A 26,768-nucleotide genomic window follows, 5' to 3' on the forward strand; every position below is an offset into this window, starting at 1 on the left:
CCTGGTGGTTCCAAACTTCTTCCATTTATGGATGATGGAGGCCACTGTGCTCATTGGGACCTTCAAAGCAGCAGAAATTTTTCTGTACCCTTCCCCAGATTTGTGCCTCGAGACAATCCTGTCTCGGAGGTCTCCAGACAATTCCTTTGACTTCATGCTTGGTTTGTGCTCCGACATGCACTGTCAACTGTTGGACCTTATATAGACAGGTGTGTGCCTTTCCAAATCATGTCCAATCAACTGAATTTACCACAGGTGGACTCCAATTAAGCTGTAGAAACATCAGAAGGTTGATCAGTGGAAACAGGATGCACCTGAACTCAATTTCAAGCTTCATGGCAAAGGTTGTGAATACTTATGTACATGTGATTTCTTAGTTTTTTATTTTTAATAAATGTGCAAAAATTTAAAAAAAACTTATTTCATGTTGTCATTATGGGGTGTTGTGTGTAGAATTTTGAGGAAAAAAATGAATTTATTCCATTTTGGAATAAGGCTGTAACATAACAAAATGTGGGAAAAGTGAAGCACTGTGAATACTTTCCGGATGCACTGTAGATAATCGCACAAATAACTTGGTGTAACAAAGTAAAAATGTTCCTAATGGATCATGTACCTTATCATGTCATATAGCAACAGAGCTACACAGGAGCCTAACCAAGCCCAGCCTGGGCGTCACGGCGACCGTCTCCAATGGCGTTTTCGTGCAGAAGGGCTTGGCGATGAAGGGTCCCCTCCTCTCCTCTGTCCGGAGCGTCTCCCAGTGTGGGAGCAGGAGCCTGCAGCCTGGACTTCTCCAACACCGTTCACACAGCCAGAACCATGAACCACTGGATCACGGACCGCACCAAGGGTCTCCCCCACGCGGGCGTGGCCGCCGCACAGGCGTGGGCGGGGCTCCTGGGCCCCAGGACTGTTCACCTGTCCCCAGGTGAGGACGTTCCCCTGTGACCCGCTAGAGGCCGTGGATACACCACTCTGTTCACATGCTAATGGCCCAGCTAACACAAAAACATTCTTGTAGTGTTGCCGCCACGTTGTGGCAATGTTGTGATGCCATTGACAAAACATTCCAGTCACAATGGGAGAACATTTTGTGTTTTCTGGGATGTGTGTCTAATAATGTCGTTTTTTATGCATTCCATCAGTTCCTCTAGCTCCCCACAAAATGTTTTGTCTTCCACTTTTCATCAGTAACTTGAAGGTTGTAGCTTAAATCTTGTAAAAGTACATCAAAACAGGAGTGTAAACCTTAGATAACAGAACTGTGCTACAAGTGGAACGGCAGTTCCTTAGAAACGGCTCACTAGCGCTTTTTTTCCTCCATTTAATGTCTCCCCATGTGCCGATTTAAGTTATTGTGTTATGTGGACAATATAGAAATATTTTGTGGACGTCATGAAGACTTCCTGTTTCCCTACTGCACTCTCTGACTCAACATTGTTACAATACATGTGATTTGGCAGATGCTTTCATCCAAAGCGACTTACAGTTGATTAGACTAAGCAAGAGACAATCCTCCCCTGGAGGGCCAATGCAGGACTAAGGGCCTTGCTCAAGGGCCCGATGGCTGTGTGGATCTTATTGTGGCTAAACCGGGGATTGAACCACCGACCTTGTGGGTCCCAGTCATTTACCTTAACCACTACACTACAGGCCGTCCTTCTTTGTGCAACAAGGAGGCTGTTCCAGCGCACATGCAGATCTGTGAGCTGCTGTACTGCCCCATGTTGGTGTAATCACATGCAGATCTGTGAGCTGCTGTACTGCCCCCTGTTGGTGTAATCACATGCAGATCTGTGAGCTTCTGTACTGCCCCCTGTTGGTGTAATCACACACAGATCTGTGAGCTGCTGTACTGCCCCCTGTTGGTGTAATCACATGCAGATCAGTGAGCTGCTGTACTGCCCCCTGTTGGTGTAATCACATGCAGATCTGTGAGCTGCTGTGCTGCCCCCTGGTGGTGTAATGTGGAAGTGTCCCTCGCTGCCTGGCGTCTCTCCCGCCGTGTCTGTGCACGGGTGCTGCAGGTTTTCTGTCGAGGCAGAGCTCCACATGAGACGACCTCTCTTAACTTGGGGTGTCAGCGACATGTTCCACAGACGCAGAGCCGACTTCAGACACGTGTGTGAGAAACGCACCTCTCACCGAGGCACAGTTTGCACACCTGTGCTGTGTGTTCCACAGCTGTGTCTGTGCGTCCTTAGTGTTTTTATTGGAGCTTAAAAAAAAGTGTTCAATAAAACATTCTGGCCATGAATACAGGGGTACAATAAAAATGTGAAATGTCTCTCATTTCACCTTGTAAAAAAAAAACAAAAAAAAACAGCCACTGCTACAATTTCTGTCCTGATTCCTTGGCTCTTTGAATTAAAAATTACACTCCAGCGCCCCCTCATGGCAGAAAAGCAAAATGGCAGTATTATTCCTATCAGCAAGCACACTTGAATTAATTCAAAGACTGCGTTATTATGTAACAGTTAATTATGGTTTCCTCCTATTCCCTAGGCTTAGAGCCACTGTATGTCTCCAAGGCTCTACAGAGAGCCAAGATGGAGGGCAATGAAGAGGGAGCCAAAGCATCAGTTGCCACAGGTGAGGGGGCTTCCCTTTGAGAGGGCTCTGCGACTGTGCTCCAGGACAGCCGCAGAGTGTGCTGCTGTTTGTTGGCACTGAGTGTGGAACAGAGGTGGAAAGTCCAGGCGTACTGCCATTTTGTTTCTTCCAGCCATGACCTCAGCCAGCAGATTTGTCTGAGCTGGTAGCTGGTTAACCAGCTAGTGCTGGTAGCTTGTCTGAGCTGGTAGCTGGTTAACCAGCTACTGCTGGTAGCTTGTCTGTACGCTGCACACTGGGACTGGGACATGACAGGCAAGGTCGGTGGTTCGATCCCCGGTGTAGCCCCAATAAGATCCGCACAGCCATTGGGCCTTTGAGCAAGGCTCTTAACCCTGCATTGCTCCAGGGGAATATTGTCTCCTGCTTAGTCTAATCAACTGTACGTTGCTCTGGATAAGAGCATCAGCAAAATGCCATTCATGTAATGTAATGTAGTCACTGTTTGCTTCACAAGTGAAATCTTCTCTCGCCATTGAGAGTTTTTTTTTTGTCTTTTTTTGTTGTTTTCTCATTTAGTAAAAAGGTAAAGGATTTGAAGTCTTTCAAAACCGCTTAAATCTGCTGCCTACCCATTGCTAACCCCCCCCCACACACACACACACACACACACAAACAGTGGCTGCTAAACAGGACGAGTCGGACCCCGAGAGGAAGGAGACACGTCAGAAGGTGGACAATGACCGGAAGCACGCCCATCCTCCGCATCATGAAGTCCAGGAAGACGATGCAGCACAATGTTCTCGTAGCAGAGGTGAGGCCTAGCGGCGTAGCCCAGGCCCACACTCCTAAACACTGGTGGAAGATCCCCTTCTCGCCTCATAATCGCTCACCTGAAGTGTTATGCTAGTTTGTGAAAGCTTGTGTGAGTTGGAGGTAACGGCTGGGAGTTTGCCTTCATGTGAAATTCTGATGTTAAATTCGGGTGCCTCTTTGACCGTACCTCTCGTGTGTAATTCAAAGTGACCAGGATGTTATCGTTTGTAAGTTGTGTAATCTCTCTGGTAAGCCGAAGGTAATTATTATTTGTCATATAATGTCAAGTGGCAGCCACAGTTGGGTCTGCCCCTAACTAGGGCAGGCCCGGGTCTGATTGGTTGAGTGATGAATTTATTCAAATGAGTTAGTGATTGTGACATCAGCATTAGAATGCTCAGCTGAGAACATGCTAATGGCCTATGTGTGACCTCACACCTGACAGGGCTGTAATGGGAGAGTAGTGCACGTTGTGATTTAGGTCTTTTGTGCCTTGTTTCCCAGGTGACTCAGCAGCTGAGGGCCAGGTTCCTCCCCAGTCCCGTGTTCATTAAAAAGTGCATTGAAGGACTCATAGAGAGAGAATACTTGGCACGAACGCCCGAGGACCGCAAAGTATACACCTACATAGCGTAAAGGAACACCTCGAACGGAGCGAGTGAAGGACCGGCAGAGAGAGAGAGAGAAGGGGAAAAAGAACGGAAAAAATAATCCCTTTGGACTGCTTTGCGCATGGACTGGGTAGTCCCTTTTACCTATAAACACCGGGAAACCGACTCTTCCTTCCATTAAGAACAAACAAAAAAACGCAAAAGAAAATGAAAAATGAATGTAAAATGTAAAAAGATGGCAGAAAAAAAGAAAAAACAGTCCACGAAGTGTTGTAGATGATTTAGAAATGGGGCCTGGACTCCCAGCGCGAATTCTGAGCGGAGGACGGAGCGCGCCTCGGGCCGTGGAGTGTGGCGCCCCGTAGAGATCCACTTCAGAGAGAATTCCTCGGGAAAACTGTGAACGCTCCGCATTTCTCTTTTTTTGTTGTTGTTTTCAATACTGTATAAAATAAAAAAGGAAAAAACAGGAAAATAAAAAGGTGAATAAAAATGTAAATGCCAAACATGGATTTCTGTAGACAGATTTAAAAATGGCCGCCCCCTCTTTCCCCTACTTTCACTGCTGATGTGAAAAGGATTTGTTGCGCCATGCTAGCTCCGCTGGAACAGGAGCGATCGGAGGGGTAATTGTTTTTAAATTCAAATGCTGTTCTGCGCTCGATTGATCCAGGTCCACCAGAAGGTGGGTTTTGCACGTTTTGAGAGTATGTCTTTACCGTACAAACTCAGTAAAGCGTAGATAAGTATTTTAATCCAAAACAATTGTGTGTTTGACCCAGGTCTGATTACCCCTTATTCCACCTTACTGTGTCTCATTGGTCCCTGGAGAACTGCAAATTTACAAAATGTAGTTCTTTAACCCCCCATTGGTTGCAACATTGTAAATTCTCTAGATATCCTACTTTCCACGTCCTAAATCTAAAGCCGATTCTGGCTGTATTGTCATGGTAACGAGTGATTTCTTTATTTTTTTAAAGATTTTATTTTTATTTTTACCCCAGACCGAGTGGTGCACTTTTTTTTAACAATATTATCAGTGGACCTGAGACGGGTGCGTGGGGGGTGGACCCAAAATGCACGACTCAGAAACAATGGTTAGATAAAGTCCCGTCAGGGCTTTATTCGGGACGAATCCCAGGAGCGTAGTCAAAACAAGCAAAGTCCATACACGTAGATCCAGCCAAACAAACACAAAACAAACAAAAAGCACGGTGCCGAGGGAAGAGGCAAACTCATAGTCGGTAGACGTGCAGGAAGGTCCGGTAGCAGGAGAGCCGTCAGCGGGGCAGAAATACAGGCGGACGGCAGGCAGGGTCGTAGTCGACGGCGATGTGGAAGTTGAAACCATGAAACAATCAGCGAGGCAAAGGTACAAAAACGGTAAGCGAAGACGTGGTCAAAAAACAAACAGAAATCAATAAACGATGGTCGGTAAAACAGGCTTGGATCGTAACGTGACTCAAACCGTAAATAATGCTTAAGCGTTGCGTTGTAAACAAGAGGCAGACAATTTTGCAGTGAACAGAAGCGCGACTGGGATATAAATGCAGGTGTAGACAGGTGTAGACAATTAGTTAGAGCGTAGCAAGGAAATGGAAAACAGGTGCGATGGATGACAAGTTTAACAAGGTGATTAGTAATCGTTAGTAATAAACCTATCCTGCCCTAGCATTAGTAAATTAGTAAATGACATGCACGAGAAACGTAAGGTAACATGAACACATGATTAGTTTGTTAGTTTCTACCCAATCCTGATCTAGCGTTAGTAGTTTTAGTAAATAGACAAAATAGAAACAATTAGGGTGTGAATGACAGAAAGAGAGAGAGAGAGAGAGAGAGAGAGAGAGAGAGAGAAAGGCGGAACGCAAGGTTTGCGGAAAGACAGGTAAAAGTGTATGTTTAACCAATGACCAGTCTACGTAACAATAAACATAAATCACTAAATAAAACACTAAACGAACTAAGACGATAACCACTCAACATAACAAAAAAAAAAGAAATCGTAACGAAACATAACTAGACATGACAAGAAAATAAATCGTAACAAGAAATAAACGAAACAACATGACGAACCTAGACTAACATAATACATGATAAGACAATACGAGACTAAGACAAAATGAATAAACATAAACCAGGGCAAAACAGATCTGAAACGTGACAGGACCGATCAATTTACCATCAAAAACCTGAGGCCAGAGGTCCTCTTTTTTATAATAAAAAAGAAATAGAAAGATATTTAGGGGTAAATGCGCTAGTTACTGTTGTTGGTTGGATTTGGAATCATTCTGGAAAAGCTATAGATTTTTTTTATTTATTATTTTTTGTGTGTGTGACTTGTACCGTCGGTCAGCCCCAAAACATTTCTCTTCCTTGTTTAAATATTTGGGTCTTCCACGTGCAGGTCACTGTGACTATAACAAAAGGAAATTAAATCGCTCCTTTGATTTTATTTATTTATTTATTTATTTATTTATTTATTTATTTATTTATTTATTTATTTATTTTATTGTTGCTTTTCTTGCGGTTGCATAAGAGTGCTCCTTGGTTGTTTGTTTTTCTGTAGTTCCCTAACACCACTGTCACCATGTCTGTTGACTGTGCTGTGTCCAAATTTTGGGTTCACCGTAAACGGTTTCGTTTTTTCGTTTGAGACTTGGAATTGTAGTAGCGTCTTTTGGTGTGCATGTCCCTTGTGTCAGAAACGCTGCCTTTGAATTGTCTTTCATGACGTTATTTAGAATAGCGTGTCATACCAGCCGTACCACGAATGGCGCTCTTCTGCTGTACGGACCATAGACGTGCAGCAGCGCCCTCTGCAGGCCCAACACGAAGCGTCAAGCTGCTGCTGCTTCTGGAGATGTGTGCGGTCCTGAGACGACCTGAGACGAGTCGGGCAAAGACGCGTCTGGCGTAGCTTGAGCGACCAGGCCGTGAACACCCGACTGACCTGCAGAGGGCGACGGAGAGCAACGAGACACGGTCGCCCCGGGCGACACTGCAGCCAATTACGTGTGACCGGCAACACCACAGAGCAACGCCAGCCCGTGCAGCACATCCACTGGAGCGCTGCCTGACGGTCCTGAGATCCAGAGGTCAAAGTTTACGTGACATAATACAAGTGTCTTTAATGAGTGCTGCAGGGGTAATATTTGCACAAATATATTTTATTTAGTTTTACTGTAATGCGATATATGCTGTAGCTCAGGGAAGCCAAAATGTCAGGGTAAATGAAGGAAAATATCGGGTGAGCCACCTGAGACTCCCGAAAACGCCCGATTCAACTCCTCTCCATCTGGACTGAAGACCTTTAGTTCTTTAGAAGTTCTTTAGTTGAATTGGGTGAATTCAGTGATCGCAAAGGAAGTGAGTAGGATTTTACCGCCCTGCACACGTACCTCAAACTCTGTACAAAGCAAACGTGGAGTCAGGTTCAGGTGGAGCAATTTACTAACAACACCATTGCTGCTGTGTAACTGTTAGAGCTTTTCAAAAGCTTAATTTATTTCTATTATCTCCGTTTTATCTCCTAGTCTAGTCTGAATGTATAGACTAAGATGTAGGCCTAAACCTTTATTTTATATTTTATAGAGGTTTATATCTAGGGGTTTTGTACAATCAGAACCCTTATAATGTACTTTCGGGGACTACACATCATTCTGTACTTTACATAAGTTCTGTTCTGTTTGTTTTAGGCATAAATCTACATTTTCTCCTACTCGTAATAACTAGTAATCCGTCATAGCTTTTACTTAGAAAGTTTCTTATGACATAGAATCTCTATTTAAAAATCAATGTAATTCCCAGAGGATCAACCTTAATAAGGAAGAAAATGCTGCCCTACGATGGCTTTCTAACATTGATGAACCTTCCCTCTCTTGCAGTGTTGGTGAAGTTATTTTATGCAGGAAGTGTCTCTGATAACCAGGCGTGTCTACCAGGAAGTATAAGTTTCTCACACACAGAGACGCTTCAGTTACACTGGGAATCTCAGGATATGATCTCACTGCATATACTTCAGAAATTAAGGAACTTCTAAAGGTAGAGAAACAAAAACAGATTGAGAAGCAGACATTTGAATAGATTTATTAAGTTTACCTGCAGTTACAGCAGTAAGTAAAAGTGAAACTAAACTGCAGATTTAGCAGAAGCCATTACTGAGCTCAGAACAGACGGAGACAGAATGGCGTCTGGATCTCCTTCTCTCCTGGAAGAGGAGCTCTCCTGTCCTGTGTGCACTGAAATCTTCAGGGATCCTGTTGTCCTGAGTTGCAGTCACAGCTTCTGTAAGGCCTGTCTGCAGCAGTACTGGGATCAGAAGGGATCTCTGGAGTGCCCAGTTTGCAGGAGAAGATCTTCAAAGGACCTTCCTCTCATTAACCTGTCTCTGAAGAATATCTGTGAGGCGTTCTTAAAGGAGAAAAGTCAGAGAGCTAAAGCAGGATCTGAAGTGTTCTGCAGTCTGCACAGTGAGAAACTCAAAGTCTTCTGTTTGGATGATCAAATGCCCATCTGTGTTATCTGTCAAACTTCCAAAAAACATGAAAGCCACAAAGTGCGACCAGTTCTGGAGGCTGCAGAGGAGTATAAGGTAACTGGTTATAACGCAATTTACACATTCATAATTTCTTTTATCAGCTTTCTATTTGACAAATTTCATCAGAAAACTCTTGATGATTGAAAATGATTTGTTTTGATGTCATCTAAAAAGCCCTCGGTGAAGGTTATCAGTATAACTGAAAAAAGAAATATAATTAACAATAAATATAAAAATGTTTCATGATTTCACATTCTAATGTACGTATTTACTGTGAAATGATCTGCAAAAGGAGCCATTTCAGTTCTCAGGCCTGACTGCAGTTGGAGCTCCTCACTACGTGTCACATGACTGACAGAGAGAGACAGGAGGGAGGGGCAGGAGTGTGGAGACGTTCTCAGAGCTGTGTTAGGGAGCAGTGCTCAGCATGGGACAGTCGGGGTCAAAGTTCATGCTCAGATAAATGTGTCCGACACAATGTGGTCTCAGATGGAAGATCACTGTTAATGTGTCATGAGAGACTAAGTATACATTGTGGGATATTTTCATTTTAAAACATCTGGATATTGAATGCCTCACAGCAAGGAGGTTCTGGGTTCAAATCCTGGTCAGCCGGGGCCTCTCTGTGTGGAGTTTCCATGTTCTCCCCGTGTTTGCGTGGGTTTCCTCCCACAGTCCAAAGACCTGCAGGTTAGACTGATTGGAGAGTCTAAATTGCCCATGGGTATGAGTGTGTGAGTGAATGGTGTGTGTGCCCTGCGATGGACTGGCGACCTGTCCAGGGTGTATTCCTGCCTTTCACCCAATGTATGCTGGGATAGACTCCAGCCCCCCTGCGACCCTGTTCAGGATAAGCGGGTTAAGATAATGGATGGATGGATGGATGGATATTGAATTTTGCTTGTGAAAACAGAACAGAGCCATTCTGTCTCCCCTCTGTCTGAGCAGGGACTCTGTGTAGCCAGTGACGTTTACTGTGGGTCCGTTTCCTCAGTAAAGTGTGGACACTGTCATTTCTTTCCAGGAGAAACTCAGGACTGCACTGGCTCCACTGCAGGAGAAGCTAAAAGCCTTTAATGCAGTGAAACTCACCTGTAATCAAACAGCAGAGCACATCAAGGTACTGAACTGAGGCCTTTAAATCACAGTGTTGAAAATGCAGCACTGGATTGTGCTGAAATGATGCTGAATAATGTTTATTCCAGAGCCAGGCCCAGCACACAGAGAGACAGATAAAGATGGAGTTTGAGAAACTTCAGCAGTTCCTAAAAGATGAAGAGGCAGCCAGGATCACTGCACTGAGGGACGAAGAGGAGCAGAAGAGTCGGATGATGAAGGAGAAGATTGAAAAGATGACAGAAGAGATGTCATCCCTTTCAGAACAGATCAGAGCCTTAGAACAGGAGCTGGGAGCTGAAGACATCTCATTCCTGCAGGTAAGACCTGTTCACTCTGTGTCTGTAGGACTCTATGTACACTGCTGTTAATGCTCACACACATTCATTTATACAATATAGTATTCTCTATTCTTGCAAAAATCTCCTCAAAACTTAATCAAGCAGAATTTGAGACGGGTGCGTGGGGGTTGGACCCAAAATGCACGACTCAGAATCAATAGTGATATAAAGACCCCTCAGGGCTTTATTCGGGACGAATCCCAGGAGAGTAGTCAACACAAGCAAAGTCCATACACGTAGATCCAGCCAAACAAAAGGTAAACAAACAAAAAGCACGGTGCCGAGGGAAGAGGCAAACTCGTAGTCGGTAGACGTGCAGGGAGGTCCGGTAGCAGGAGAGCTGTCAGCGAGGCAGATGAACAGACGGACGGCAGGCAGAGGCGTAGTCGTGGACGAAGCGGGAGTCGAAACCATGAAACAATCAGCGAAGCAAAAGTACAAAAACGGTAGGCAAGGACGAAGTCAAAAAACAAACGATGGTCACAAAACAGAAATCAATAAACAGTGGTCGGTAAACAGGCGTGGATCGTAACGTGTAATCAAACAGTAAATAATGCTCAAGAGTTGCGTGGTAAACAGAGGCAGACAATTTCGCAGTGCAGGTGTAGACAGGTGTAGACAATTAGTTAGAGCGTAGCAAGGAAATGGAAAACAGGTGCGATGGATGACAAGTTTAACAAGGAGATTAGTAATCGTTAGTAATAAACCTATCCTGCCCTAGCATTAGTAAATTAGTAAATGACATGCACGAGAAACGTAAGGTAACATGAACACATGATTAGTCTTGTTAGTTTCTACCCAATCCTGATCTAGCGTTAGTAGTTTTAGTAAATAGACAAATAGAAACACTAGGGGAGTGAAGGACAGAAAGAGAGAGAGAGAGAGAGAGAGAGAGAAAAGGCGGAACGCAAGGTTTGCGGAAAAACATGTAAAAGTGTATGCATAACAACGACCAGTTAACGTAACAATAAACATGCATCGAAACATAACACAAAGCGAAACTAAGACGATAATCACTCAACATAACCAGATAAAATAATCGTAACGAAACATAACTAGACATGACGAGAAAATAAATCGTAACAAGAAATAAACTAAACAACATGACGAACCTAGACTAACATAATACATGATAAGACACTACGTGACTAAGACAACATGAATAAACATAAAACATGGCGAGACGGACCTGAAACGTGACAGGACCCCCCCCTTAACGACCGACTCCTGGCGGTCCTTGGAATTTATCAGGGTGGTCACGATGGAAGTCTCTGATGAGCGATTTGTCCAGAATGAGACTGGGAGCGACCCAGGAACGCTCCTCAGGGCCATAGCCCTCCCAGTCAACCAAGTATTGCACCCCACGGCCCCTCTTACGAATGTTCAAGAGTTTCTTAACAGTGAATGCGGGGTGGTTGTCAATAATGCGGGGGGGAGGTGGTGGGGGATCCGGGGGACATATGGGGTGAGAGGATACGGGCTTAATACATGAGACATGGAATGTGGGGTGAATCTTAAGGGAAGCCGGGAGTGACAGTTTAACAGAGGAAGGGTTGATGATTCTGTGGATCTTAAAGGGACCAATAAAGCGGGGTTGTAGCTTGTGAGAGGTGGCTTGGAGGGGAATGTCCTTAGTGGACAGCCAGACGGAGTCACCTGGTTTGTAGGCCGGAGCTGGAGTGCGGTGGCGATCAGCAAAACGCCGATTACGATCTGCCGTGCGTAAGAGCGCGGCCTTGGCGTCCCTCCAAATCTTGGCACATCGTTTCATGTGGGTGGCGAGGGAGGGAACAGCGATCTCAGCTTCTTGGTCGGGAAACAAAGGAGGTTGGTAGCCTAGAGAGATCTCGAACGGAGACTTTCCGGTGGCGGCGCATGGAAGGGTGTTGTGCGCATACTCAACCCAGGTGAGCATCTTGCTCCATGAGGCCGGATTCTGGGCAGAGACACAACGTAGCGCAGCTCCCAAATCCTGGTTGGCCCTCTCGGTCTGCCCATTGGATTGAGGGTGGTAGCCGGATGAGAGGCTGGCTGTGGCACCGAGGGCCAGGCAGAAAGCTTTCCACACTTGAGAAATGAATTGTGGGCCCCGGTCGGATACAATGTCTGAGGGGATTCCATGGATGCGGAACACTTCCTTGATAAGTACCTCTGCCGTCTCTTGGGCAGTGGGTAACCCTGGCAGGGGGATGAAGTGGGCCGCCTTACTGAATCAGTCCACCACAGTGAGGATGGTGGTGTTACCTTCGGAAGGGGGAAGTCCGGTAACGAAGTCCACGCCGATGTGGCTCCAGGGTCGGCTGGGCACAGGCAGAGGTTGGAGTAGACCAGCCGGGGCTTGGTGGGAGGCCTTACTTCTGGCACAGGTGGTACATGCCTTGATGAAGCGTCTGGTGTCGGGGATCATGGAACTCCACCAGAATCTCCTCTTCAGCACCGCCAAGGTGCGGGTAAATCCAGGGTGGCAGGAAAGGAGGGATGAATGGGCCCATTGCAGCACCTGTGTCCGAGCGGCTACGGGAACGTATAGGCGTAATCCGGGGTTGGGCCTAGGATCGGGTTCCTCCCGTAGAGCCCTCTGGATCACCGACTCGATCTTCCAGGTGACGGACCCCACGGTGCAGGAGGCCGGAAGGATGTTCTCAGGAACCTCACGCTCAGGACAGGTGTTAAATTGGCGAGAAAGGGCATCAGGCTTAACGTTCTTAGAACCCGGGCGGTAGGTGAGTGAGAAGTTGAACCTCCCGAAGAACAGTGCCCATCTGGCCTGTCGGGAGTTCAGCCTCTTGGCTGTCTGGAGGTATGCCAGGTTCTTGTGGTCGGTCCAAACGATGAACGGCTTCTCGGACCCCTCCAGCCAATGTCTCCACTCCTCCAACGCCAGTTTGACTGCCAGCAGTTCGCGATTTCCGACATCATAATTTCTCTCCGCCGGGGACAGCTTCTTGGAGAAGAAAGCGCAGGGGTGTAGTCGGTTGTCCGCAGCCGCCACCTGAGAGAGCACAGCTCCCACCCCCGAGTCGGAAGCATCCGTCTCAACCACAAACTGGCGGGTGGGGTCGGGGTGAACCAGGATGGGAGCGGAAGAGAACAGTCTCTTGACCTTGGTGAAGGCCGTCTCAGCTTCGGGGCTCCACCGGAATGGCACCGCAGGGGACGTGAGCTTGGTTAGAGGGGAGACCACTTGGCTATAGGATTGGATGAACCTTCGGTATAAGTTGGCGAATCCCAAGAAGCGCTTGAGTTGCTTACGTGAGGTGGGTGTGGGCCAGTCGGTGACCGCCAGAATCTTCTTGGGATCCGCCCTGATCCGTCCCCTCTCAAGGATGAATCCAAGGAACTCAACTGTGTCAGAGTGGAAGACGCACTTCTCCGCCTTGATGAACAATCTGTTCTCTAGAAGTCTCTGTAGCACTTGCCTGACGTGGTTCTCATGATCCTTGGCATTATTAGAGTAAATTAAGATGTCATCCAGGTAGACGAACACATGGCGGCCCAACAAGTCCCGAAGAACGTCATTAACCAGGGCCTGGAAGACAGCAGGAGCGTTGGTGAGGCCGAATGGCATGACCAGATATTCAAAGTGTCCGAGAGAGGTGTTGAAGGCGGTCTTCCATTCATCGCCCTCACGGATACGGACCAGGTGGTAAGCGTTGCGGAGATCCAACTTGGTGAAGATGGTGGCCTCGTGAAGTGGGTGGAACGCGGAGTCCATCAGGGGCAGAGGATACTTGTTCCTCACCGTGATGTTGTTCAGCTCCCTGTAGTCGATGCACGGGCGTAGGGAGCCATCTTTCTTCTGAACGAAGAAGAATCCCGCACCGACGGGAGAGGAAGATGGGCGAATTAGTCCGTTAGCCAGGCAGTCACGGATGTATTTCTCCATAGCCTCCCTTTCTGGTCTGGAGACGTTGTATAGGCGACTAGAGGGGAGTGACGAACCGGGAAGGAGCTCGATGGCGCAGTCGTAGGGCCGATGAGGCGGCAAAGACTGAGCTTGTGTCTTGGAGAACACTGTGCCCAGGTCATGGTAAGGAGAGGGGACCCTCTCCAGGGAGGGTTTGGGAGTCTGTGGTAGAGCTGGCACTCCCTCTGCTGGTGGTGGGGCGGAACGCAAGCAGGACAGATGGCACTTAGGATCCCATGCTTGCACTTGGTTAGAACTCCAGTTGATCGTGGGGTTGTGTTTCTGGAGCCAGGGTAATCCCAAGATGAGTTGGTCATTAGGAGACTGGATGACGCGGAACTGGATCATCTCCCGATGGTTCCCAGAAATGATCAGTTGTACGGGAATAGTGATGTGCGTCATGCGGCAGAACGTCCTTCCATCCAGCGACCGCGCATTCTCAGGGTGGGGTAGAGGGAGGGTGGGAATGTTCAGTTCAGACACCAGAACTTCGTCGATGAGGTTGGCGTCCGCTCCAGAATCCACCAATGCGTTAACCCGGGTTGTTCCGTCGGGAAGAATCAGCAGGGTGGTGAGCGTGGGACGATGGTTGTCTCTGTCAGAACCCTCATGCCTGTCGACTGCTCTCACCTCTACTGGTCGCCTGGTCCTGAAGGAGCACCAAGCCTGGGTGTGACCCGGCCTCCCACAGTAGAAGCACGAGCCGGTGGTTCTGCGGCGTGCTCGTTCCTCGGTAGAGATCTTGGTACTGGCCCGGGACAGGTCCATGGGTTCGGGTCCCTCCAACTGCTGCTCCTCATGTCGAGGATTTGGCCCCTGCCTGGGGTACGGGTTGCCGGGAAGGATCGGTCTCTCCGACCGGCGTAGTCTGGCACGGTTGTCCAGTCGGATCGTGGTGCGCACGAGTTGGTCGAGCTGGGTGATGGGGTCCAGTCGCGCCAACTCGTCCTGGAGCGTCTCACTCAGGCTGGCCAGGAAGAGATTCGCCAACGCCGCATCGTTCCAACTAGTGGCCGCCGCGAGGGTGCGGAAGTCGATGGAGTGGTCTGCCGCGGTCTTCCGTCCCTGGCGCAGAGCAATCAGTCTCTGGGATGGCTCCTGGTCGCTGGATGCGTGTTGGAAAACCTTCCGAATCTCCTCGACGAAGGCCGGGTAACGAGGAGGAGATGAACCCCCGGTCCACACTGCAGTAGCCCAGTCCAATGCCTTCCCCTTCAGCAGTCCCATCACATAGCCTATCCGACGGTCGTCGCTGTTGTAGGTCTGGGGCTGTTGCCTGAATACGAAGTCACATTGGAGTAGGAAAGCCTTGCACCTCTCAGGTTCTCCACCGAACCTCTCCGGGGGGGGTTGTTGGGGCTCCCGGAATGCCAGGTTTGCATGGGGTTGAACGCTGGGGATGTGGGTGGGTGGGTAGGCTCCTCCCGTGGTTGTAGCAGGGCCGCGACAGCGAGCTTCTTCATCTCCGCACACAGTTCACGAATCTCCAGGTGAAGCTCGGAGATTCCTTGTGAATGCTGCTGGACGATGGCTCCTTGTTCCTGGAGGGCGTGGAACATGGCAGTAGAGTCAGCAGAGTCCATTGTGGCGAAATTGTTCTGAGACGGGTGCGTGGGGGTTGGACCCAAAATGCACGACTCAGAAACAATAGTGATATAAAGACCCCTCAGGGCTTTATTCGGGACGAATCCCAGGAGAGTAGTCAACACAAGCAAAGTCCATACACGTAGATCCAGCCAAACAAAAGGTAAACAAACAAAAAGCACGGTGCCGAGGGAAGAGGCAAACTCGTAGTCGGTAGACGTGCAGGGAGGTCCGGTAGCAGGAGAGCTGTCAGCGGGGCAGATGAACAGACGGACGGCAGGCAGAGGCGTAGTCGTGGACGAAGCGGGAGTCGAAACCATGAAACAATCAGCGAAGCAAAAGTACAAAAACGGTAGGCAAGGACGAAGTCAAAAAACAAACGATGGTCACAAAACAGAAATCAATAAACAGTGGTCGGTAAACAGGCGTGGATCGTAACGTGTAATCAAACAGTAAATAATGCTCAAGAGTTGCGTGGTAAACAGAGGCAGACAATTTCGCAGTGAACAGTTGCGCGACTGGGCTATAAATGCAGGTGTAGACAGGTGTAGACAATTAGTTAGAGCGTAGCAAGGAAATGGAAAACAGGTGCGATGGATGACAAGTTTAACAAGGAGATTAGTAATCGTTAGTAATATACCTATCCTGCCCTAGCATTAGTAAATTAGTAAATGACATGCACGAGAAACGTAAGGTAACATGAACACATGATTAGTCTTGTTAGTTTCTACCCAATCCTGATCTAGCGTTAGTAGTTTTAGTAAATAGACAAATAGAAACACTAGGGGAGTGAAGGACAGAACGAGAGAGAGAGAGAGAGAGAAAAGGCGGAACGCAAGGTTTGCGGAAAAACATGTAAAAGTGTATGCATAACAACGACCAGTTAACGTAACAATAAACATGCATCGAAACATAACACAAAGCGAAACTAAGACGATAATCACTCAACATAACCAGATAAAATAATCGTACCGAAACAGAACTAGACATGACGAGAAAATAAATCGTAACAAGAAATAAACTAAACAACATGACGAACCTAGACTAACATAATACATGATCAGACACTACGTGACTAAGACAACATGAATAAACATAAAACATGGCGAGACGGACCTGAAACGTGACAGAATTATTGTTTTGCAGAGGAAGTGTTTTAAATCAACTTTGTCTTGCAACATACACTGTACACATGTATAACAGTGTTAAAGGAGCACATTTAATTTTCTATGTCAGGTAATATCAAAAGTTATTTAGAGATATTAATGTGTTTCCTAACATGGTGTTAATGGACAGAGTATTGGCTACAGTGATAATAATCCACTGTCTTTATTTCAGAGCTACAAGGACATACAAAACAGGTAAACAAACTCCATCCTCTCTCATCAGGTTAAATATCAAGAGTAGTTTATTAGCCTGCAGTGTTCTATCAGTGAGCTACTGTGGAATGTGTTTGAAGTGCCTCTCTCTCTGTAATAATCACTGCAGCTTTAATAATGACTATGGAGGAACATTTACAAATATTGAAGTATTTACAATATTATTTGCCTCTAATATAAATACCCCCCTTCCCCCTCCCACACTCCTGTGAGTGTGTGTCTCTCAGTGGGGCTGTGAGTGTGTGTCTCTCAGTGGGGCTGTGAGTGTGTGTCTCTCAGTGGGGTCAGGCTGTGAGTGTGTGTCTCTCAGTGGGGCTGTGAGTGTTTGTCTCTCACTGGGGCTGTGAGTGTGTGTCTCTCAGTGGGGCTGTGAGTGTGTGTCTCTCAGTGGGGCTGTGAGTGTGTGTCTCTCAGTGGGGCTGTGAGTGTGTGCTTCTCAGTGGGGCTGTGAGTGTGTGTTTCTCAGTGGGGCTGTGAGTGTGTGTCTCTTAGTGGGGCTGTGAGTGTGTGTCTCTCAGTGGGGCTGTGTGGCAGAACGCTGGGAGGGATGGAGCCATTTTCTTACAGAATGAAGATCTGATGTTGCTGCTGATAATCTTCTATGGGAATGAAGCCCCGCCCACAGCACAAGTGACTCCTGAATATTATTGCAGAGCCCAGTGCATCCTGGGGGATCCAGAGAAGGTCTCAGGAGCGCTGATTGATGTGGCCAAGCACCTGGGCAATCTGAAGTACAGAGTGTGGGAGAAGATGCTGGGGACTGTTCAATACAGTGAGTACTGGGGGCAGGGAGCTCCACATTGTCACTGTACAGGGGGAATCTTCAGCATCCTTTCCACAAGCTGATGAAGCCAGTCAGAGTCATATTGGTCCTGTCTGTGTAAGAGCCCTGGAGTGAAGAGACTGAGCACCAGTCCTTAATCTCACTGACGCTCATAATAAAATGCTGCTTTAAGAGTGATACTGTATTTAAGGGGCTACAGAAACACTGACAGGCTTTGTTCCTTCTTCCAACGATTATACTAAAGGGTAAATGGTAAATAGCAGGCATTTATATAGCGCCTTTATCCAAAGCGCTGTACAATTGATGCTTCTCCATTCACCCATTCATACACACACACCATGGCTGCCATGCAAGGCCCTTACCAGCTCGTTAGGAGCATTTGGGGGTTAGGTGACTTGCTCAGGGACACTTCGACACAGCCTGGGCGGGGGATCGAAACGGCAACCTTCCGACTGCCAGACGACTGCTCTTACTGCCTCAGCCATGTCGCCCCCTATTATCCTTGTGACTCTCAGAAATATTATTGTCTTTTGGTTCTGCTGCTTCTCTCACATGTATCTGAGGCTATAATGGTTGTTGTTGTGAAACCCAGTTTATATCATGAGGACCCCATTGTGTCTGATGGTTTCCCTTTGTGCAGCTCAGTGCTGACGTCTCATTCTCTGTCCCTTCAGCTCCTGTGACTCTGGACCCAAACACAGCAAATCCCGAACTCTCACTGTCTGAGGATCTGACCAGTGTGAGAGGCAGTGGTGAGAGACAGCAGGTTCCTGATAATCCAGAGAGACTTGATTGGGGTTGGGTGCTGGGCTCTGAGGGATTCAGCTCAGGGAGACACTGCTGGGATGTAGAAGTGGGGGGTGAGTACTGGCGGGTGGGTGTGGTTAAAGAGTCCATCAACAGGAAAGAGCGTGTGGATCTGAGCCCAGCAGGAGGAGTGTGGAGTATAGTCCTGTGCAATGGGAAATACTATGCCAGGACCTTCCCTCCTACACTCCTCACAGTGCAGAGGGACCTCCAGAGGGTCAGAGTGCAGCTGGACTGGGACAGGGGGGAGGTGTCATTCTCTGACCCCTGTAACACTCCTCTCTACACTTTTAAACACTCCTTCAATGAGAGACTGTTTCCAATCTTTATGGGGATTGTGCGGATCTGTCCACTGGCTGTCTCTGTAAGTGTAAAATAGCACTGTGGGATTGTTTCTAAACATCAGTTGCAGTCAAAGGACTGTATTTGATCAACTCAGAGCAGGTTTACTACAAATGTTATAAACAAAAAAACATTACAAAATATTGTCTATTTGAAATGTAAATAGAAACATTGTATTGTGCTTGATGAGAAATGTCTAATCTCTCTGATATAACCTCAGAATGTTATTACTGAGTAATTCCTGTGGTATATGGTGGTACTGTAAGTACACTGGTGTGTGTGTAATGAGTTGGGGTGTAATAAATACACCAGTGGAATCACTCCAGAGTGCTGCTCTTTTCCCGTCACCAGTGTGTCTCCCAGGTGTGTGATGAGGTAAGTCTCTCTCTCCAGTGCAGTATGAACGCAGACAGAGACAAATACGCTCCTCATACGCTGGGTTTGGGTTCATTCCACACTCACTTGAGCTGATCTGAGATCAGTTGAGAAACACAGAGCCATCATCATAAGCAGTGACGTGTGGTTGTGTCTTAAGCAGGGTCATGGTAACACATAAAAGGCCATCACCATGGAGACAGCAGCTGTAGTACAATGTGAAGACAGGCAAGCGGCCATTACTGCCCTGTAGAACAGCACACATGGGCCATTACTGCCATGTAGACCAGCACACATGGGCCATTACTGCCCTGTAGACCAGCACACGTGGGCCATTACTGCCCTGTAGACCAGCACACATGGGCCATTACTGCCCTGTAGACCAGCACACATGGGCCATTACTGCCCTGTAGACCAGCACACATGGGCCATTACTGCCCTGTAGACCAGCACACATGGGCCATTACTGCCCTGTAGACCAGCACACATGGGCCATTACTGCCCTGTAGACCAGCACACATGGGCCATTACTGCCCTGTAGACCAGCACACGTGGGCCATTACTGCCCTGTAGACCAGCACACATGGGCCATTACTGCCCTGTAGACCAGCACACATGGGCCATTACTGCCCTGTAGACCAGCACACATGGGCCATTACTGCCCTGTAGACCAGCACACATGGGCCATTACTGCCCTGTAGACCAGCACACATGGGCCATTACTGCCCTGTAGACCAGCACACATGGGCCATTACTGCCCTGTAGACCAGCACACATGGGCCATTAGTGTCCTGTAGACCAGCACACATGGGCCATTACTGCCCTGTAGACCAGCACACATGGGCCATTACTGCCCTGTAGACCAGCACACATGGGCCATTACTGCCCTGTAGACCAGCACACATGGGCCATTACTGCCCTGTAGACCAGCACACATGGGCCATTACTGCCCTGTAGACCAGCACACATGGGCCATTACTGCCCTGTAGACCAGCACACATGGGCCATTACTGCCCTGTAGACCCGCACACATGGGCCATTACTGCCCTGTAGACCAGCACAGGTAGGCCATTACTGCCCTGTAGACCAGCACACTTGGGCCATTACTGCCCTGTAGACCAGCACACATGGGCCATTACTGCCCTGTAGACCAGCACACATGGGCCATTACTGCCCTGTAGACCAGCACACATGGGCCATTACTGCCCTGTAGACCAGCACACATGGGCCATTACTGCCCTGTAGACCAGCACACATGGGCCAGTACTGCCCTGTAGACCAGCACACATGGGCCATTACTGCCCTGTAGACCAGCACACATGGGCCATTACTGCCCTGTAGACCAGCACACATGGGCCATTACTGCCCTGTAGACCAGCACACGTGGGACTCATCCTTCCAAGGATATCAGGCATCTTCAGCACGTGATTTTAGAGGTCTGGTTTCTTCAACATTCATCATTACAATGACATTTTCAAATAGCAGTGTGACTAAGCTGTCACATTTCATGCTTGCCATGTCATGTTTACTTATTGTCTTTTGTTCTTTTATTGTCATGTCACGTATTATGTTAGTCTAGTGTTGCAACGTTTTTTTATATTTTATTTCTTGTTACATTTAATTTTCGTGTCTTGTTACTTTTCGTGTTCAGTTCTTGTTACAATGTATTTTCTATTGTCATATCACGTTGTCATGGTGGGAGGTAGTGACCAATTGTGGCCACCAGAGGGCAGGGGCTCATTGTTTTCACCTGGCTCTCATTAGTGCCAGGGGAGCCTACCTCCTGAGAGTATTTAAAGCCATTACTGGCAGTCTTTCAATGCTTTGGTGTCAACTGTTCGCTCTTGCACAAAGCTGGTAAACACACGGTAGACTCAGTGACTTTATGAGTCCGGTATTGTGCTGGTTTGGGTTTCTTACTCATTTAAAAGAAAAAGGTAAGGAAGGTGTTCAGTTGTGTACACTGCTGATGCCTTCCTAAAGGTTCTTCGTTTTTTTTTGTCTTATTTTCGAGCTTGTGTGAGCTTATGGGTGAGGGACGTTGTCCCCGATAATTGTATTTTGGTTTATGTTTTTTCCTGAGCTGCGTCTCAAGGTTTTTATTTTCATGCCAAGTGTTTTTTCGAGGTTGTACTTTTATTTTGATCCTTGGTCTGGGGTTTTCAATACTCGTCTTTCAGCTCTTATTTTGGATGGGTTGTTCGCCCAGTTTTTTAAGGGTTGTTTTTTTTTCTTATAGCCGTTCTTGGGCTTTACTTCTGATTTGGTTGGAGATTGCCTCCAAGTTCTTTTCTGTTCCTCCCCCTGTTCCGGGAGAAATCTCCATCCGTATTTGTGTTCTCCCTGTTCCCTTATCTTCCGGGATTTTGTGGACAAAGGGTTTTCCCTTAGTCGCTACAGGCTCTCCGCCTATCCCCGACATCACACATGTTATTTAGTTTATTCATGTCATAGTTTGTTTCTTGTTTTGTCATTGTTTAATTTTCATGTTTTTTGAATTGTATTTTTAACTTCACCGTCCAAAAAATGTCAGGCGGCACAACCAAATATTTGTCAATATATTGTCCCACTATTTATTTTAAGTAAAACTTTGGCAAGTATCCTTTAGAGTGTCTACAGTGCCGAACACATTATTCTTTTGTGATTGTGTTTTGTATTTATAATAGACTATTGCATTCTAGTAGCCAGGTATTTGGTATCTTTAGCATCCTATTTTACATTTAAAGACAAAAGAATAATTTCTAAAATATACGAATGAATGCATTAAATACAATAGCTATTCACATCATAGTTATCAACCATTTGTTCATGTTAACCTATTATTTATTGGTTTAAATATATATTTTACCTGGTCGCACCACCTGACGATTTTCAGTTGTGCCACCTGACAACATTAGTAATGACAGGAACTATGTTGAATAATTGCAAGGTTTGAAAGTGTATAATATCTTTAACTTAAAACTGATAAACATTTGTTAGTAATGTAATAGATAATCTTAGAGCTTTTAAGAACATTATTTATTTCATATAATGAGATTCCCGGCAGTTGCGCCACCTGACTTATTGGTTGCGCCACCTGACTTTTGCAACTAATTTCAAATTAAACAGGCTTCTACTTGGACGCCTGCAGTAGCTTTTGCCATTGCTATCAAATTCATACATATAATTAAAAAATGTAATAAAGAGTTTTGTGAGGAAATAACATTTTCCTAGTTTTACACTGGTTGTACCACCTGACATGGAAAGTGTTGCCAGCCTACCTACGTATTAAAACTAGCTATTTTTATCAACACTTTTCACTCAAGTATAACTGACATTTGAGAACATACAAATGCCGGACAAAAGTTTTCCAATTATCTCAATAGCTTTAAAACTATTGGTACTTGTAAAATTGGTTTATTTGAATGGTTTCAAACATAAAATCTTGCCATAGCATTTTATTTTGAAATTATTATCATTAACGGCGGCTTTAGTGCGTACAAAAACTTTAAATCAAAGTGACATCCATTATACAATACCATTACAGTATACAAATGAGCAGAAATCTGTCATATGGAAACGGTAACATGGTAAGTAACCACCGAGCTGGAGATGGGTGAAGCTACAGTCACATCAGCACCTTCAGAAATGCTAATAACCCAGCTAATAACGTCCCCCAGACCAGTCCACTAAAGTGCAAAATCAATAAAGCACTTAATGCAAATTAACATATGGAAACCTAGAACTGCAATAAAAATCGGCTTCATAAAGCTAATGCCCAAAACAAGATTGAAACCGTCTAAAGCGTGAGGTCCATTAATGACAGCGAGACATCCCATCCAAAAGCGAGGGCCGACCTTGACGGTACTCTGAAACATGAATTTTATTATCGCACTTATACGACCCAAACTGATCGCAGACGAGTCTTTGAGCGTCTATTTACATGTTCCAGGACACAGCGTGACGGATAGCATTGTTTTTGTTTTTGTTTGCTCGTATCAGTGAAAGGTTGTCTGGGAACAAGGCGCATAAAAGCCGACCAAGAGAATAGTGCTTATATCTTCTCAAGGTCGTTGTAATGTGTTGTTAGTTTGACTCGAGCTTGAAGTACACTACTAAACATGAAAGGCGGCTGGGAGTTGGGTAGACCTTTTGTAATCCAAAGACAGGAGAGGACGCGTCGTGCCAAAACTGTTCCACAGAGTCCCTCTCGGACACTGGCGAAAGGAGACTCACGAGTTTTGAGGCTGTCTCATAAAGTTCTGTGGCGATCCCAGTGCGTTTGGCTGTTATGTACGTGTCTAATATGCCACGTGACGTGGGCGTTCCTTTCCTTTCCATGAAAATGTCCGCAATGGGTTCACTGCTCACCACTTGCCGTGTGTTGTGAGGTTGTTTTAGGCCACTGCATTGCGTGAGTATTTGAAGGCTCTGTCTGTTCTATCTAGTTTTGAGTTATTGAGCGTCAAAGATCCCAAAGTAAATGCGCTTATAGTTATAATGACCTTGTAATTCTCAGCTCACGATTGGTCAGCTGAGCGGAAATTGAAGAATGCGACGGCAAATCTGCCTGATCTTGTTTCCTGATCCTGATCTCTGGACATGAATTACACTCATGACACAGTCACACTCGTGTTATATACACACACTCATGTTAAACACACTCACCGAGCAATTCATTATGTATTTTTAGACTTCTACTGCTGTAGCCTATCCACTTAGGATGCGTTGTGTGTTCGCAGATGGCCAGCAACAGTCATTCCACGGACAATATCACTTAGCTCACGTTGTAGGAGCCATTTTCCATTTAAATTAGTTGAATGCGTGCTACAGGAGCACAGAGAACTTGGTTTCAATTTAGGATCTTTTATTTTGAAAGAACTCTTATTTTTGTTATTATGAGAAGGCCTTGAGCTTTTAAGATGGCCGACACTCACTTTTGATTTTTTGAACACTGAGAACAAAGGAATTAGGAAGACGTAAGAGCACACAGTTCTTTACGGCTATTGAAGACCTTTTGACCCTTTTTTGAATACTTAAATGTCACATTTTCATTATTTGGATCTACTGATTTAACCACTTTCTACGAACCATTTGTTTGAATCATTGGAATCTATTGGAGTTTCCTTTGTTTGCTCTCATCCACCTGCCAACTCACCTGCCTTGCCTGTCTGCCCTGCTTCCCTCTCTACCCCCAACCATCGCATCTTCATCCATAAAGGTACAATTCAATCATTGTAAAGCCAGTCAAAGAAGCTCGATATTACGTCTAAACTTGTGGCTATTTTATGGACAAATTTGAAAATATGCCCTTACACACGTTTTCTCCCCATTCTGATGGTTGAAGCTCCTGACCCGCATCTACATGATTGCATGCATTGCACTGCTGCCACACAATTGGCTGATTACAGTGCATCCGGAAAGTATTCACAGCGCTTCACTTTTCCCACATTTTGTTTTGTTACAGCCTTATTCCAAAATGGAATAAATTCTTTTTTTTCCTCAAAATTCTACACGCAACACCCCATAATGACAACATGAAAGAAGTTTTTTTGAAATTTTTGCAAATTTATAAAAAAAGAAAAAAAGGAAATCACATGTACATAAGTATTCACAGCCTTTGCTCAATATTTTGTTTGGCAGCAATTACAGCCTCAAGTCTTTTTGAATATAATGCCACAAGCATGGCACACCTATCTTTGGGCAGTTTCGCCCATTCCTCTTTGCAGCACCTCTCAAGCTCCATCAGGTTGGATGGGGAGCGTCGGTGCACAGCCATTTTCAGATCTCTCCAGAGATGTTCAATCGGTTTCAAGTCTGGGCTCTGGCTGGGCCACTCACGGACATTCACAGAGTTGTCCTGAAACCACTCCTTTGATATCTTGACTGTGAGCTTAGGGTCGTTGTCCTGCTGAAAGATGAACCGTCGCCCCAGTCTGAGGTCAAGAGCACTCTGGAGCAGGTTTTCATCCAGGATGTCTCTGTACATTGCTGCATTCATCTTTCCCTCAATCCTGACTAGTCTCCCAGTTCCTGCCACTGAAAAACATCCCCACAGCATGATGCTGCCACCACCATGCTTCACTGTAGGGATGGTATTGGCCAGGTGATGAGCGGTGCCTGGTTTCCTCCAAACATGACGCCTGGCATTCCCGCCAAAGAGTTCAATCTTTGTCTCATCAGATCAGAGAATTTTGTTTCTCATGGTCTGAGAGTCCTTCAGGTGCCTTTTGGCAAACTCCAGGCGGGCTGCCATGTGCCTTTTACTAAGGAGTGGCTTCCGTCTGGCCACTCTACCATACAGGCCTGATTGGTGGATTGCTGCAGAGATGGTTGTCCTTCTGGAAGGTTCTCCTCTCTCCACAGAGGAACACTGGAGCTGGACCATCGGCTTCTTGGTCACCTCCCTGACTAAGGCCCTTCTCCCCTGATTGCTCAGTTTAGACGGGCGGCCAGCTCTAGGAAGAGTCCTGGTGGTTCCAAACTTCTTCCATTTATGGATGATGGAGGCCACTGTGCTCATTGGGACCTTCAAAGCAGCAGAAATTTTTCTGTACCCTTCCCCAGATTTGTGCCTCGAGACAATCCTGTCTCGGAGGTCTACAGACAGTTCCTTTGACTTCAGGCTTGGTTTGTGCTCCGACATGCACTGTCAACTGTTGGACCTTATATAGACAGGTGTGTGCCTTTCCAAATCATGTCCAATCAACTGAATTTACCACAGGTGGACTCCAATTAAGCTGTAGAAACATCACAAGGTCGATCAGTGGAAACAGGATGCACCTGAGCTCAATTTCAAGCTTCATGGCAAAGGTTGTGAATACTTATGTACATGTGATTTCTTAGTTTTTTATTTTGAATAAATGTGCAAAAATTTCAAAACAACTTCTTTCATGTTGTCATTATGGGGTGTTGTGTGTAGAATTTTGAGGAAAAAAAATGAATTTATTCCATTTTGGAATAAGGCTGTAACATAACAAAATGTGGGAAAAGTGAAGCGCTGTGAATACTTTCCGGATGCACTGTAGATAATCGCACAAATAAGTTGGTGTAACAAAGTAAAAATGTTCCTAATGGATCATGTACCTTATCATGTCATATAGCAACAGAGCTACACAGGAGCCTAACCAAGCCCAGCCTGGGTGCCACAGCGACCGTCTCCAATGGCGTTTTCGTGCAGAAGGGCTTGGCGATGAAGGGTCCCCTCCTCTCCTCTGTCCGGAGCGTCTCCCAGTGTGGGAGCAGGAGCCTGCAGCCTGGACTTCTCCAACACCGTTCACACAGCCAGAACCATGAACCACTGGATCACGGACCGCACCAAGGGTCTCCCCCACGCGGGCGTGGCCGCCGCACAGGCGTGGGCGGGGCTCCTGGGCCCCAGGACTGCTCACCTGTCCCCAGGTGAGGACGTTCCCCTGTGACCCGCTAGAGGCCGTGGATACACCACTCTGTTCACATGCTAATGGCCCAGCTAACACAAAAACATTCTCGTAATATTTGGGTGCAGGTCACTGTGAATATAACAAAAGGAAATGAAATCGCTCCTTTGATTTTTTAAATTTTATTATTTTATTGTTGCTTTTCTTGCGATTGCATAAGAGTACTCCTTGGTTGTTTTTTTGTTTGTGATT

At 46.4% G+C, this 26,768-nt stretch overlaps 1 protein-coding gene across 1 annotated transcript; it reads left to right on the plus strand.

Moving 5' to 3' along the window:
* Positions 1 to 7,967: 7,967 nt before the first annotated feature.
* Positions 7,968 to 19,103, plus strand: LOC133129347 (E3 ubiquitin-protein ligase TRIM35-like). The gene is made up of 6 exons (XM_061243364.1): positions 7,968 to 8,577; positions 9,548 to 9,643; positions 9,729 to 9,959; positions 16,810 to 16,832; positions 17,504 to 17,622; positions 18,309 to 19,103. Exons 1-6 carry the CDS (start codon positions 8,170 to 8,172, stop codon positions 18,818 to 18,820), a joined length of 1,389 nt encoding a protein of 462 aa, XP_061099348.1. The 5' UTR covers positions 7,968 to 8,169; the 3' UTR covers positions 18,821 to 19,103.
* The last annotated feature ends 7,665 nt before the right edge of the window (positions 19,104 to 26,768 follow it).

This window comes from Conger conger, chromosome 5 (assembly GCF_963514075.1).
Source record: "Conger conger chromosome 5, fConCon1.1, whole genome shotgun sequence".
Taxonomy (NCBI): Eukaryota; Metazoa; Chordata; class Actinopteri; order Anguilliformes; family Congridae; genus Conger; species Conger conger.